Here is a 16,792-nt window from a genome sequence, read left to right on the forward strand (position 1 = left end):
TGGAAGCAGCCCTTTGCTGCATATTCTCACTCCTAACTGAAATAAAACTAACCCTAAAGCTTTGATATCAATACATCATCCATTTTCCCATTGTGTATCATTGGCTGCCACTAATAAAGATGAGAAAATTCTCAAATTAATGATGGAACATTTGACATCTTATGACATGATTTTTTGCTCTGACTTTTTGAATCACATTCCAGCGGCTCAAGTATCTCTTCATTAAACCACTGGTCATTCTCGAGACAAATGTAACAATAGTCGAACGTTTCTCTCAAGAGCGTCTTACTTGCAAAATGCAACTCATGATATCAGATGCGATTTTTGCATGCGGGGTATCTTCGTCTTTTCCTGAAGGTTTCAGGTTGTGCTCCAAGCACGACTCCCACAGAGCAACAAGGGATTTTCCATGTTTCTCGATAGATTCGGTCTCCCTGATTGCTGTGGTGATTCGAGTGATGCAGATTTCCACGACGGCCTGATCATTGTCATTTGTTTGGTAGTCCTGTTTGAGACAAAGGAATTCATAATCAGGCAGCATCAAAATTAATCAACAGACTAAATCCCCCCCCCCACACACACACACACACTTATTATAAACTTACAGTTCCAAGAAGAACTTTCTATATCCTTTCTGAAACTTATGGAACAAATTAGACCAACCAAACTTTTTCTGCAAAGATTTCTGTAGCATTCATCCCTAACTGTCAAGCCCCAGCTAGACCTGACAGAATGCTTTCCAGCATTGGTTTCCTGGAGTCTGTTTGTCTATCTATATAGAACATTTCATCCCAAGGGGTTCAGGGTGGTGCACTTGGTTCTCCCAGCCCCATATAACCCTCAGAACAGTCTTGTGAGGTACAGCATGTGACTATACCACGACATGAAGTAAATTTCACAGTGGTGTGGTGATTTGGGGCTCCCTGAATCTCTAAGCACTACAGCACACTTGCTGAAGTCGAAGTTCCAGGGATAAAAGGATTCAAGTACAGCAGGCACTGTTCTATTGCCCAAATGACTGACTCCAAATATATCAGATCTGGCTCATCCCAGATCTTCATACTGCCTCCCAACTGATACAGCACATGTGCATTTATATAAGATATGGTAGAAGAAGCACCTGTAGCTTTAACATATAGATAACTGGTGACATCTCAGTGCCTAGTGGGGGTTACCTCAATCTGGATGGCCCAGGCTATATTGATCTCATCAGATCTCAGAAGCTAAGCAGTGTCACTACTTGGGTGCTGTGTGGTTTCCAGGCTGTATGGCCGTGTTCTAGCAGCATTCTCTCCTGATGTTTCACCTCCATCTGTGGCTGGCATCTTCAGAGGATCTGATGTTGGGAAAGCAAGTGGAGTATATATATCTGTTGGAGTGTCCAGGGTGGGTGGAGAAACATTGTCTGTGAGTAACAAAGAAGGCAACCAGGCAACCAGGTCAATAGTTGAGGGCATCTGAATAGAAGTATGAGTAACAATGAAGACTATAGCATGGGAGTAACAATGGAGATAGCAAGGTCACTGGTGGGAGCATCTGAATAGAAGTATCCTGGCCTTTGTTTCTTTTGTTTCTGGCCACACAACTACAAATCCATATTGGACTTACTACACATTACATTAAGGATTCAACTCACTTCATTGAAAAAATCAGCAAACTCAAACTCAACCCCAATGACAAACTGATCAGTTTTGATGTGGTTTCCCTATTCACCAAGGTCCCCATAGCAGACACCATGACACTCATTAACCAGAAATTCCCAAAAGACATCACAGCCCTGTTTCAACATTGTCTCACTACTAGCTACTTCCAGTGGGATAATGAATACTATGAACAGAAAGATGGGGTAGCCATGGGTAGCCCTCTTAGCCCTGTAATAGCTAATTTTTACATGGAACATTTTGAGGAACAAGCCCTGAAAACAGGACCAAAAAAGCCCACCATATGGTTCCGTTATGTGGATGACACATTCACCATTTGGAGCCACGGAGAAGAACAACTAAACAAGTTCCTGGACCATATCAACAAGATCCACCCAAACATCCAATTTACTATGGAAAAAGAAAATGAAGGAAAACTGCCATTTTTAGATGTTTTAGTCATCCACAAACCAAACCAGCAATTGGGACACACAGTATACAGAAAACCTACGCACACTGATAGATATCTACACAAAAACTCCAATCACCATCCAGGGCAAAAAAGGAGCACCATAAAAACTTTGGTACATCGCGCAAACAGAATCTGTGAACCCCACCTCCTTCAAGATGAATTGAATCACCTAAACAGGGCTCTACAGGCTAATGGTTACTCTAATACAGAAATCAGAAGGGCTGCAAGACCAAGAACAAGCCACATGAACAAAGATAAAGAGCCATCTAGAGGGAAAGTGTTCTTACCATACATCAAGGGAACCATGGATCGCATAGGAAAACTGATGAAGAAGCACAACCTACAAACAATCTACAGACCCACTAAGAAAATTCAACAGATGCTACGTTCAGCAAAGGATAAGAGGGATCCTTTAGCTACTGCAGGAGTCTATCGCATACCATGCAGCTGTGGACAAGTCTACATAGGAACCACCAAACGCAGCGCGCAGACACGTATCAAAGAACACGAAAGGCACTGCAGACTATTTCAGCCAGAAAAATCAGCAATAGCAGAACACATGATAAACCAACCTGGACATAGAATATTATTTGAAAAAACAGAAATTCTGGACCACTCTGAAAACCACTACGTCAGACTACACAGAGAAGCAATTGAAATCCATAAGCACATGGACAATTTTAACAGAAAGGAAGAAACTATGAAAATGAACAGAACTTGGCTGCCAGTGTTGAAAAAATACTAGAGTCAAGACAGTGTCTAACCAGCTCCACACAAACACAGGATGACCATAGACAAAAGAAACAAAGGCCAGGATACTTCTATTCAGATGCTCCCACCAGTGACCTTGCTATCTCCATTGTTACTCCCATGCTATAGTCTTCATTGTTACTCATACTTCTATTCAGATGCCCTCAACTATTGACCTGGTTGCCTTCTTTGTTACTCACAGACAATGTTTCTCCACCCACCCTGGACACTCCAACAGATATATATACTCCACTTGCTTTCCCAACATCAGATCCTCTGAAGATGCCAGCCACAGATGGAGGTGAAACATCAGGAGAGAATGCTGCTAGAACACGGCCACACAGCCCAGAAACCACACAGCACCCCAGTGATACCGGCCGTGAAAGCCTTCGACAATACAGTGTCACTACTGGTTGGTGCTTGGATGGGAGACCACTAAGGAATACCAGGGTCACTTTGCAGAGGAAGGTCATGGCAAACCGCTTCTGTAGTCTCTTTCATTGCCTTTGGTTGCCATAAGTCAGCTGTGCCTTGAAAGAACTTAACATACATACTGTGGGGGTTGCTAGGCAGCCATAACTATGGACGATTTCCCACTGGCGATTAATCCTGGGATAGTCACCCGAAATATCCAGGTTTCCTCACGATCTCCCCACTGCCGAACCACAAACATAGATCAGTCCCGTTTCTGGCGCTCCCCCCACCTTATCATGGGATTTTCCTGGACCTGCTTGGATATGCACCTTTTTGAAAAAAAAAAACCACTCCAATAGGAGATGGGGGCTACACATTTGAGGGTCCATAACTTTGGCCCCCATGAACCAAACTTCACTAAACCTGGGTGGTATCATCAGGAGAGTCTCCTACTGATACTACCCAGGTTTTGTGAAGTTTGGTCCAGGGGGTCCAAAGTTATGGACTCCAAAAGGGGTGCCCCCATCCCCCCATTGTTTCCAATGGGATCTAATAGGAGGCCTAGACATCTTCACTAGAAACATGCTGCAGTGAGGATGTTGGAACCTGGATGAAAAGGTGCCGATTCTTTTGAAACTTGGTTGTATCTAGATTAAATTTTCAGTGGGAATTCGGCCAATGCCACTAGCTTTCAAGGGGAGAGGGTCATTCACAGTTCTGCCACCACCCTCCTACCACTTGAGCTGGGTAAATTTGTAGGGTAAGATGTTCAGCATCCTTTGTCAGAGCTGCGGCATTCCCCCTACTACCACCATGTGAGCAGAGGAAGCGGTGGCCACCATGTGAACTGACCGAGGAGTAGCCAGCACATCAAGCAAGTGAAGTTGGGGGAGAGGGATGGAGGACACAGAAGACCGACTGTGAGAAGGACTGGGGGAGAGAGGGGGAAACAAAGGCAAGCGAGATGGGAGGAAAGGCAGGAGTAGGCCTCCTCTGCTATGAGTTCTTGGGGGGTACCCCCCCTTGAGTATATTTATTTATTTAATGTTTTATCCAAAGAGAATTGTTTGAAAGTGGGGAGGGGCTGGATTCTTCTCATGCTACTAAACAGCAATTGAGCCAGTGACGTTTTGAGTTGACTCTCAAAACTGTAACTCAAGATCTGGGTATCAAAATTGTATAAACAAGTCTGATCCTTGAAGTCCAGACACAGGAAGTGCAGAGAAAATACCTCCACTGGATATAGAGTACTGGCACTAATACAGGAACTTGGCGGGTTTTTGGCTGTCAATCACAGAGGAATTTCCCACATTTTGGCCAGCTCTGACCCAGACTAGTGATTTACAATCTGTTAAAAAATCAGAAGAAAGAACTGGGAAGGAGGGCAGGGAAGAGTAAAGGCACCGCAACATTCAGTGAATGTACACTGCAAGCTGTACTTGGAATGTATGGTACTTCTGGTTTATGCCTAATAAAGGTTTTTGGATTGGATTGATGGTATACTGCAAGCAGTGGCATATGGCAAGTGAAATTCAAAACAATGAAGCAAGCAAATCAAATTTTCAAGCATCTTCAAAATTAACACAAGCCAAAGCTCATTATGGATTTGTGAGCAATCTCATCTATACAGAGGTGTAGCTAGGGAAAATGGAGGCCGGTGCAAAATCTGAGTCTCCCTCTCCCCCGTGGGCAGCCGCTGTGATGCTGGAATCAACCCCCAAACAGCATCACTTTCAATGGTGTTTAAGCTAGGGAGCCCAGATTTTCCTTTTAAATCCACCTTAAAGGGAAAATCTGGGGTCCCCAGTTAAAACAACATTGAAAGTGATGCTGTTTTTGGGTGGATTCTCCCCCACCCTGAAACAGCAACACTTTCAGTGTTTAAACTGGGGATCTCAGATTCTTCCTTTAAATCCATGCAGAAGGGGGTGGATTTAAAAGGAGAATCTGGGGAAATTTGGCGGGTCTCTGCTGTCAGGCGTGCAATTTTTAAGCCAGCAGCACCAAAATTTCAGGGTATCTTACGCCCCTCAAAGGGGGTGCATCATCCCCCATTGTTTCCAATGGGAGCTAATAGGAGATGGGGCTACACCTTTGAGGGTCCATAACTTTAGACCCCCTCAACCAAACTTCACCAAACCTGGGTGGTATCATCAGGAGTCTCCTTAATATATCCTGAAATGTTGGTGCTGCTAGCCCAAAAACTGCGCCCCCTGCAGGCCAAAACTGAAAAAACACGGGGGGCACAAAACCCAGATTTTGCACTGGGCTCCATTTTCCCTAGCTACGCCTCTACTGCTGAGTGACCATCTACAAGTACGTGACCATCTACAGGGCAAGTCTTGGGGAGACCAGCTGAAGCCTGAGGGCAGAACAGTAATCAACCTACAGCAAACCACTTCGGAATATCTGTTGCTTGGAAAGCCCTATGGGGTTGCCATAAATTAGTTATAACTTGACAGCAAAAAATATACAGTGGAACCTCGGTTTTCATTGCCTTCGGTTTTCATCGGTTTTGGCTTTCATCGATTTTTTCAGTGAAAAATTTGTCTCGGTTTTCATTGATTTCCCTCGGTTTTCATTGATTTGCAGTAAGATGCAGGGGTTTGTGGAGAAAAATCACCCAAAACTGTTGCAGGCCGTGTCTGCAACTTGTTTAATGACAATGTCTTGCTCCATTTCAGAAAAATCTTAAAGAGGCATCAGAAACAGACAGCTTTGGACAGCTTTCTGGTGTGGCACTGGTCCACTGGCTCTGAAGCTGGTCCTAGTGTTATTGTTTGTTACTGTTTTCAACATTAAACACTATGTTTATTCACCAAAAATGTGTTTTTGGTATGTTTTTTGGAGTGACTCGAACGGATTAATTGTATTTACATTGATTCCTATGGAAAAGTTTGCCTCAGTTTTCATCGGTTTCAGTTTTCATCGATTCTTTTCAGATGGGTTACCAATGAAAACTGAGGTTCCACTGTATATCCATCTATGATTGTGGCCATAGCATAATATCCTATACAGATACATTTTATAAACTGTTTCCATATTGCATAAAGAAATACTTTTCTCCTCTTTTTCCGTGGGCCTAATGACAGCCAGTCTGAATGGATACCAAGCTTAGTTTTCCATCTGCACTGCTTCATATATCTACAAACTGTTGTCAAGTTCAACCATGGCATTTCTGTGAGTTCAATTCTCATGATCCTTGTAAAAGAAATGGTGCTCTGACAATTTTATGTCCTGTGTCTTTATATATTTTGAGTTCAGTACAGAGGAGATATGATAAAGCATGCAGATACCAAGAATTCTGAAGGCTCCTTGGTGCCTGGGAGATAATGCTTGTATCTTCCAGAGTCCTGAATAAGGAAATAATCTGAAATAATATTCCACACCGATTATGTATCGCTGCTGCCCTCTAGTGGAAATTGACTTGCAAAAGTTCTTTTTAAAAATCCATTTATAAGAACTTTTTATTTAATCATGGTTTTGAAATGTCTGCTAACCCAGATTGAGGGCCAAACGAGATAACATCTGTGAATCTAGTGAGGCCACTGTGAGCAGAAGAAGAGGTCAGAAAAACCAGTGCTTAAGTAAATGTGTAAATCCTTATCTACCCATGCTGCTGTATCAGTTTGAATTGGGCTTTCATGAATGTCTAGTTCAGTCCTGTGAACAGATGAAATGCAGAGAGAAAATCTGCTAGAGCTTGTACAGGCAGCAGCTAAATTGGGAAAGCAGCAATCTAAGTGCTGTACTAACTCTACCCACCATTTAATCTTTTTGATAGACTAGGCAGCCTCAACTGATACCTCCTTGGGGAGGAAGGTCCTCCAGTAGGTTCTGAAAAACTAAAATCATGAGTTTGAGAATGCTGACACAGGCACTGCAAGCAGGCACCTATCTTTTAAAGTTACAGTGGCTTTCTTTCTGCCATTTAAATTCCGAAAGAGCAAGAGACTGCTTTCTTATTTCATTTTACCCAGGTTCATTCTTTTCTTTTTTTTCTTGAGCACCTGTTCTTAGAGCTGATAAAAACCACTAAACCTTTCAATAAATTAGAATTCTGTTCCTGGATAGAGACATGTACATTTTAGCTTTACTGGACTGAGGAAAATGTATGTCCCCTTTCAATATCACAACAGATCCCTGTTTGTTTTTGTTCGGGTTTTTTTGGACAGGCACGAACGTGATTTCTTTGCTGTGCTCGCTCACTTCATCCCTCTTCCTCTCTCCTACTTTGCCTTCAATTTGCTATACATTTTAAACTACAATTTATAGTTTATAGGGAGGCAAAATGCTACAATTTGCCCAGTCACATGTCTTCAGATATCATGGGAAACTGGAAGCTGATCAATGGTTTTCAAAGTCAGGACGTTTTCAAGCACACTCAGTGTTCAAGGGGAGAATGGAGGATGGGAATGCGTGAACACAACAGTTTCTGAGCCATTAGTGAACAGACAATTGTGATATCTGAGCTTGGCCAATTTTAATATGAGTGATCAATGTTGTGTTTGTACATCTAGGGAGCAAGCATGTCCTTGAAGAAAAGTATCCCGTAAAATAAAAGCAGGATTTTAATGCATTGGGATACTTTGATAAATACTGGTTTGTACCAAAATGTACTCCCCTGTTTCATCATTGGATTTCTCTGTTGTTCCTACCCTCCTTTGTCATCGTACCAATTGTCTCCAGGATTTTTTATTAATTAGGCAGTTTAACAGAATTTCTAAACAAATATTAAATGGATACATTATTTGGGAGAGGGGTGAGTCTGTTATTGTTGTCAACTATTATTTTATTTGTTTATTTATTTGTTTGCTAAAAGTATTTATACCTTGCCTTTCTATGGCCCATATTCAAGGTGGCTTACAAAATACATTATAACATAGCAATCCAGTAGCAATAAAATCAATAACAATAAAATCAATTTATAACAATAAAATTGATACTGTGCAATAAAATCACAAAATACCATTAAAAATCAAAGCTATAATAAAAGCCACCTTCAAAACCTAAATGGCTGCTTGCTAAGATCTCAGTATTTAGAACCAGAGATTAAACGCTGTCCGAAATAAAAGTGTCTTCATCTGGTGACTGAAAGATAACAAAGAAGGTGCACACCAGGCTTCCATAGGAAAAGCATTCCAAAGCCAAGATGCCATCACCGAGAAGGCTGTCTTCTGGGTCCCTACCAAATGTACCAATAGGATGGAGAGATAGATGATCTTAGCAAACAGCCAGGTTTGTATTGGAGTAGGCAATCCTTCAGGTTTCACTGCCATGAACTAAGGAGATCTGTATTTAACCTAGTCCTTCATTTTCACACTGCTTTTGGAAGTTCAACCATCCTTGTTGCTATTTTACAGATGGGCACCAATGCTGAATTGTTGTAATCACAGTGCATGCATGTGATTGCAAACTGTTTTATATCTATATCTATATCTCTATAGCTCTATCTCTATCTCTATCTCTCTATCTCTATCTCTCTATCGATTGATAGATAGATATATACACACACATATATACATATATATACACACACACACACACATATACACACACACACACATATATACACACACACATGTACATACATACATACATACATACATACATACATACATACATCCTTACCCTACATTTTGACTCATGCATGAAAAAGGAACATGGAATGTTTTACTTACTGGAGAAGAACTGATAATTCTTATCTGCTCAAGAGCTTCTGACAGACACCCTTCGATTTCAGAATCGTCTAAGGAGAAGAGGTCCCCTGCACGCGAAAGATCCTTCTGTCCCAAAACAACTCCAAAGAGATGATGCATTGTAGATATGTACAGCGAGCCAGCCAGGTTCCGCGAGCTTCAATCAAGCCAGGTTATGCATAATGAAAACGACATCTCTATTCTATGGAAAATTCGTCGTTCGCTTATTTTTGACCCTTCTTCCATCTGAAAGTAGAGGGGATGACAAAATTAATCAAAACATGCAGATGCCACCTCGCAACCTATTGTGTCTTCTAAACAAAAAAGTAATAGTTTCATCAATACACAACATTCAAGAAGACGGAGATCCTTTGGTTTGGCTGTGGGGGCGAGGTTGGGAATTTCCAGCCGCCGGTGTGGGAGGGGGTCTCATTGGCGCCGACCTCCTCTGTTCGCAGCCTGGGGGTCCACCTGGATTCGTCTCTTTGAATGGAGACTCAGGTGGCCCATACAACCCGGGCTGCATTCTTCCATCTTCGTCAGGCCCGACGGCTGTCTCCCTTCCTCTCCCGCACTGACCTGGCCACGGTGATCCATGCAACGGTCACCTCCAGGTTGGACTATTGTAACTCACTCTACGGGGGCCTACCCTTGCGTTTGATCCGGAAGTTACAGCTGGTCCAACATGCGGCGGCCCGCCTACTCAGAGGGGGCGCCTTTCGTGATCATATCCAACCTGTGCTGCGCCGCCTGCATTGGCTCCCAGTTGAGTTCCAGATCATCTTCAAGGTATGGGTGCTGACCTTTAAGGCCTTACGCGGTCTGGGACCCTCGTACCTTCAGGACCGCATTACCCCATATGTCCCTTCTAGGCCTCTGCGCTCAGCAGAGGCCAATCTACTGCTAGCCCCCGGCCCCTCCATGATGCGGCTGGCCTCCACTCGGGCCAGGGCTTTTACGGCCCTGGCCCCTGCCTGGTGGAACACTCTCCCTCCAGCTGTCCGGGCCCTGCGGGATCTTGGTGAGTTCCGCAGGGCCTGTAAGACGGAGTTGTTCCGCCAGGCTTTTGGAGTGTCCGGCCGCTGATGTGTGCCCCCCTCCCTCCCCCCTTCTACTCTAGTTCTTGTTCTAGGGTCCCTCCACCATCTATGGGACCCCTCCCCCCTCCTTTGCGGAGGTTTTTAAAATTGGATTTTGTTGCTGACGCTGTTTTATATGTTTTATATGTTTAAATGCTGTATCTATTTTAAATCGACTTGATTGTATGTTTTAAACTGTTGTTCACCGCCCAGAGCCCTTCGGGGGTAGGGCGGTATAAAAAACTCAAAATAAATTAAAAATTTTTTTAAAATGTTGTATTGTACTCTTGGCAAAAACGTTTTGAAAATATGCTTAACTGAACCACACACCTTCTGGAGATGTTGAACTTCTGCAACGAAACCATCAATTGCATTGTTAAAAGCTAACATATGGATTGAGGTACACTATCTCAGGGGTCAGAGCCAACTTTATACACACATTGGATGAAATGTGGCCCATAAGGATATTTGCTGTAATAAGCTCTGGCCCATAAGGATATTTGCTGTAATATCTCAGTTAGTCCTTAATGTGCTACAACACCTGTCTCTTAGTAGTTGGTAACTTAGCATAAGGTAGTTCTTTGTTGTTAACATACAATATAACAAGCTCTGACACTGCAACAGACTCACTCATTCAAAAAGTCAAAAACACCATTCATGCATACCTTTATATACATCCGGTGACATAACAGTGGGCAAACTTTTGAATTCCCCAGAACACTTCATCAGCAGAGACATAGCAAGGGACGAAAGTGCGTCCTCCACCCCTGTCCTGCCCCGAAACGCCCCCATCCCGCCCCGGAACGCCCTGCCCCGGAACGCCCCGCCCCGGAATCCCCTCGCCACATCCGTGGAATGCCCCATCACACTCCCAGAATGCCCTCACCACGCCCCCGCGGGGGTGCATGTTTGCTGTGTTCCGCCCCCCCTCCCTCCGGAGCTATGTCTCTGTTCATCAGGCCTTGCATAAGAAGGCTTTAAAATCATGATGAGCTAGAATCTGCTTTATTCCCCTTTTCTGTTTGGAAACATCCAACCTGATGAAGAGTTTGGAGAAACTCGAAAGCTTGCACACTGACACATTACGTATCATGGCTCATTGAGCTAATCTAACTAAATGGAATTACATGGATGGTGTTCTCGGCTTTTGCATTTGGACTAACATAGCTGCAAAAAACCTGTTTGCTCTTTCAGCCATTCCTGTTTGTAAAAGTATTTCTTTATTTAGATATTTATACACCAATTCCCCTCACACATGACCACACAAAGGTTGCAGTCCTCAGAACACTTTCATGGGAGTAAGCCTCATTTAATACAATGAGGCTTGCTTCCAAGTAGACTTGCTTGAGATAGTTCTTGAGTTGCTTACAACATTGATCTCCCCCTCCATAACTGAATTCTTACAACAACTCTTGGGCCCCTTCTGCACATGCAGAATAATGCACTTTCAATCCACTTTCACAATTGTTTGCAAATGAAGTTTGCTATTCCACATAGTAAAATCCAGCTGTAAAGTACATTGAAAGTGGATTGAAAGTGCATTAGTCAGCAGGTGTGGACGGGGCCTTGGAGGAAGGTTAAGCTGGTGAGTAGTCCAACGTCACCCCATGAGCTTTGTGGTTGAGTGGGGTTTTACACCAAGATTTTCCAAATACGAACCATTACACCACACTTTTGCGAAGATATTGCTACATTAATTTTGGCCAGTTTCCTCATACACAGGTGTGGTTTACTCATTTTAGGACGCTAAGAATCTTCTTCATGTAGAAAAATGGCACGTTAGTAAGAATAAGAAACAAGAATATTATGTCTTAAACTGCTTGTTTTTTGAGGGGCATTTTGTTTCCAGAATGGGACATCCTTAAATATAAACTCTTCCCAGCACCAGGAGTCAGAAATCTGACAGCCAAGGATGACTTTACTATAGATACCTTTGATCATGTATGTCTGTCCTATATTATCATGAATTCAAAGGCAGCTACTTCCACCCGTGTATTATTACAAGTTTCTTGTCTGATTACTGTGAACACTATAATTTGGCATCTGACAAAAGTCAAGGCCTTTGACAAAAAAATGTTCTTTAATAGATGTAAATGTTTTCTCAATGGGAGCGAAGTGTTAGCAGATGGTCGCTTAGTAGCTCTGTGTTCTTGAATATGAAGCCCATCAGAGTTTGGGGAAGTATCACCACTGCAGATGAGCGTAATAAAAAGATATGTGTAAAGGAACAGATGGTTTGCAATTTGGAAGAGAGAGCTGAAAGAGGGCTGTAAGGTGTTTGAAAGTGAGGCCCCTGGGGTTCAGCCTATTATTATTATTGTGTGTGTGTGCTGGCGTGCGATGTCGCGCGTCGCGTCGTCAAGTCGCGTGATATGCATGTAGAACCTGTGGCAAAACAGTTTTGGCCTTCCTCCTGTACTTTCCCAGTGTTGTTAGTAGGTAACATGACAAATTTAAGTACATGAAATATCCACATAATAATGTATTATAATTTTGAAATGCTTTAATGTATTACAGGGACCTTTAACTCAGCAATATGAGGTATATTTCCACAAGCATGTTATACAGGCAAGGGAAAGAAGAAATCTCAGGGAACATAAAATAGATGTACAAGCACTTAAAAGAAATATGCAGTGCTGTGCCCTGTGTAATTCCTTATAAAAGAAATGCATTGAGAACAAAAAAGGACACTTAAGTTGTTTGAAGTGATTGGCAAAACGTCAGAAGATAAGAACATTTCTCAACAGAAAAGTAGTTTTATCCCCCCTGCGCCAATAATATGTGCAAGACCAGGAAAATATATTTCAGGATCCCTCCACTGTGCAAACCTCTCATTCCCAACACACACACACACAAAATTCTGAAAACACAACTGAGGCCAACACAAGCCAAAAAAAAGAGAGAAAAGAGAACCGGTAGATTCCAAATAAGAAGAATCTTCCGGAATAATACCCAGGGTCATTTCAGTCCCACATCCTGTTTCCCTGTTTCTAGTTACCCCAGACAGGGGTCTACAAACTGTGGCTCTCCAGACGTTCATGGACTACAGTTCCCATCAGCCCTGCCACTTGGCCATGCTGGCAGGGGCTGTTGGGAATTGTAGTCCATGAACATCTGGAGAGTCATAGTTTGCAGACCCCTGCCCCAGAACATCAATAGTGGGAACACAGAGGACAAATCCCTCCTGTTGCCTTCATATAGGGGTTTTGTTTTTGGTTTATTGTCACATTGCAGCCAACTTATGGTGACCCCACAGGGTTTTTAGGGAAAAAGATGTTAAAATAGGTGCTTTGCTTGCCTCTACGTAGTGACCCTTGCAGTCCTTGGTCATCTCACATCCAAATAATAACTAGGCCAACCCTGCTTAGCTTCTGAGATTTGACAAGATTGGGCTACCCTGGGTTTCAAGACATTCAGAGGAATATTAACTCTTAGTATAATCTCATTTAACTATCAGGCCCATTAATCTGATGGAACTGTCCTCCAGAAATTTATCAGATCCACTTAGATATGAACACAAACAAATTAATCGAAGTTTGGGTACAGGAAAAAATGTTCTTTCTGTCTTTTCTCCACATAATTCATAATTTTATATATCTCTATAGTGTTCCCTTCCTCTTGTTTGTCCAAAGCAGTAGAATGACTGTGAGGATTCTATCTGGTTATTGTGAATATCTCTACATTATGGTTTTGCCCCAGGTGTCTCCAGATTACAGTCAGAACTGTAATGTTCGCTAATGGCTGAGCACATTTCCCTGAATGGACAATTCATCCACTGAATGGGATCTGAGATGAAAGGTGTTGTATGATTTTGAGTGTGTGTGACAGTCTTGAGATTGGAGACATGGTATGGCAGAGTTCAGAGATAGATTATTTGGCATGCAGAAGGCCGCAGTACCTCAGGGACCAGGACTCCTAAAATGTCTGGATTTCTGTGAACAGAGCATCCAGGATTGATTCTTGACAGATAAGGGGGGGTGGGAAGGGATTCTGATCAGGGCCAAAACATGTGGGGAAAGATTGGCCCATTTCACCTAAATAAAACAGCCCCAGGTAGACTCTGTTTGCCATAGTGGGGAAAACATAAAACTATCTAATCTATTTCGACAATGGGCAAGTAGACTTTGGAGAGCTGTTGTGAGACACAGTAGACAAACACTGGCTTTGAGGAACCAGTCTTGTAACTTGGTAGAAGGTAGCTTCATACCCAAACAATAATACTATTGAATAATTATATTAATTTATAATTAATTATATTAATTTATAGTACTTTGAATTAGAGATATACATCAGTAAGTATTAGGTGAACCTTCCCCAGTATTTTGGCAGTATAGATCGGTATAGAGCTTTCTGGAACCACATTCCTCCCTTGTGTTGATTGTTGTACTAAGTGACCTCTAGCACCTGTTGTTGGACCTGTTTTTTCAGGCTTTCTTGGGAGGTCGGGAAGAAAAATGTGTGCGAGTCCAAGTTATTTTAATCAGAGTCCAAGGGTGCTTATGTGAACATTCAAAGCAAGATTCGGTATATTGTTGAGTGTAAATATATGTCAAGTCACATGTTGCAGAAGTGGAAAAGAATAGCTGACAGAGCAAGACAGAAAAAGAGCTATACAGAAGAGCTTGGGTATATTCCTCAACCCACCTGTTGTCTCTGCTTCTGTCAAGTGATTCCCTCAAGTTGGGGAAAGGGCCTTTCATCTCTGAATCTCTATGCATTTAATCGCCTCCTCGCCCCTCCACTTATTCTGAGTCACTATGAATTTTACCCCCAGGCTAGCCTGATCTTGTCAGATCTTAGAAGCCAAGTAGTGTTGACCCTGGCAAGTATTTGGATGGGAGACCTGAAAGGAATACCAAGCCTCTCTTGCCTTGAAATCCCCACCAAATCAACAGTAATTTGACAACAAAACAAAACGAATGTAGTCAAGCACAGCACATTAACACATCTAGTTTTGCTGTCACACTTCTTTTTTTTAACACTCTCTGAGAAAAGAAGCACCTCTCTCGATTTTGGTAGCCAAAGCATAATGTAAGATATAGGATCACACTTTGCGCGACTCAAGATGTTGTGCAATGATAACAGCAGGGATTAGTCTGCTTTTAAAAAAAGTACCACCATTCATATTTGTGAGCGCCATATTGGAAGTCTTGTGCTTTTCTCTACTTTAGCATATTAGCTTTTGCGTCCTATATTATTAATGGGGCTATTACCTTATTGTGAACTGCCATGAGCCCTGATTTGACAGGAAAAAGATGCAATAGGAATAAATAAATAAAAGTAATAGTCAGAACTTGAGAGAGCCCTGAAAAAATGGTTCGGGTAGTCAATGGGGTGAGTACCTTCACACAAAAAAGCCCCAGATGACACTAAATCATTATTATGGCTGTTAGCATGAACCCTGTATTAGTTCTGACAGGAACATTGAACGCATGGGTCATGTCCAGTGCATATGACACACTATCAAAATCCCCTCCCGCCCAGATATAAAATGAGCTCACTTATTCTAAGCAAGCAGCACATTCAGGCTTCTGTTCCACAGTACTTCCATTGAAAACATCTCACTTGCTGTGCCAGTCTGAATTTTAACTGCAAAGTTATACAAATAAGTTATGCATACTGAACTAGTTCCTGGCATTCCTCTACGTGACCCTCATTTAATGCCATTCATCATCAACGGTAATTTATTTAGAAACCACAGCAAGCACAACAACGAGAATGACTACACACGCTTCTGATGCAACGTGGGGAGCGTACATTTCCCCACCCTGTAAAAATGGGCACCTGTCATTTACCTCTTTAAAAATAAACATCAAAGAATGATCCAAAAACAATTATACATCTTGCTTACTAAAAAATATTCTAACCTAACAAAAAAACCAGGACAGATCAGATTCTCTCTCTGCAGAGTAGATGAAAATGTCCTGAAACTAACCCCGCCCCCCATAAAACTATCATGGAACAAGAAGAATACAGACTCAGTGCTGGGGCTTTCCTGATATAAAGAAAGCTCTAATAAGCAGAGAAACGCAAAGCATTGCTTTACCTGGACATGACTCCACAACAGCATTCACAGAGGGCATTCACAGCTGCCAAGTTGTGTATTTTGAGAATTGGGTTGCTATGGCGGTGTGGTTTCGCCTATGTGCTCCAGCAGTTCAGCATCCAAGGGCACAACAAGTGGAAAGTTATGGAATCCACAGTTAACGCAGTGAACCTGAAGCTGTTAATTGCAGGGCCAGGAATCAGGAATTTGAGGAATGCAGACTAAAGCAGCCTAAAAGTTACCGAGGGCTCTGTCAGGTGACCAGAAAGTACCTTAAAGCGGAGTGGCCTTATCTCTGAATGAAAGTTTCTGTTTCTGGGGCGAAATACGAAAAAGCCTGTTTAGCCAGTTGTTTTTCGTGCAGAAGAGAGAACTCTCTGTTGGTGGAAATCTATCCTCTCTTGGGAAGAGACCCCAGTGAGCCAGCTCCCCCCGCCCAACACACCTTTCTTTGAAAGAGAGCAAATGAATAGTGCTACTATGGAGAAGCCATTCTTTCCACAAAAGAATAAAACTGCCCATGAATACAAAGCACAAGGTTAGAAGCTGTCCACTTCATAAACACCCTGTCAATATTTTTGCACCCTTGACCAAGAACATTGCATGAGTGTGAAATGAAGTCTTCAATCTGTGGTCTAAGTCATTCCCAACAGGAAAACTCTGAGACCTGTAATTCTGTAAAGGGTGACTGA

The 16,792-nt window shown here is 42.5% G+C and overlaps 1 protein-coding gene across 1 annotated transcript in view; it reads right to left on the minus strand.

Annotated features, from left to right (window-relative positions):
- VEPH1 (ventricular zone expressed PH domain containing 1) overlaps positions 1-16,234 on the minus strand; it is a 134,371-nt gene extending 118,137 nt beyond the window's left edge. Inside the window, exons 1-3 of the mRNA XM_048506926.1 lie at positions 16,101-16,234; positions 8,958-9,221; positions 290-505 (exon numbers count right to left, since the gene is read on the minus strand). Of these exons, the coding sequence (XP_048362883.1) occupies positions 290-505; positions 8,958-9,095 (354 nt within the window). The 5' untranslated portion in view covers positions 9,096-9,221; positions 16,101-16,234. The remainder of the gene's footprint in view (positions 1-289; positions 506-8,957; positions 9,222-16,100) is intronic.
- Between the last annotated feature and the right edge of the window lie 558 nt (positions 16,235-16,792).

Source organism: Sphaerodactylus townsendi, linkage group LG08, assembly GCF_021028975.2.
Source record: "Sphaerodactylus townsendi isolate TG3544 linkage group LG08, MPM_Stown_v2.3, whole genome shotgun sequence".
NCBI lineage: Eukaryota > Metazoa > Chordata > Lepidosauria > Squamata > Sphaerodactylidae > Sphaerodactylus > Sphaerodactylus townsendi.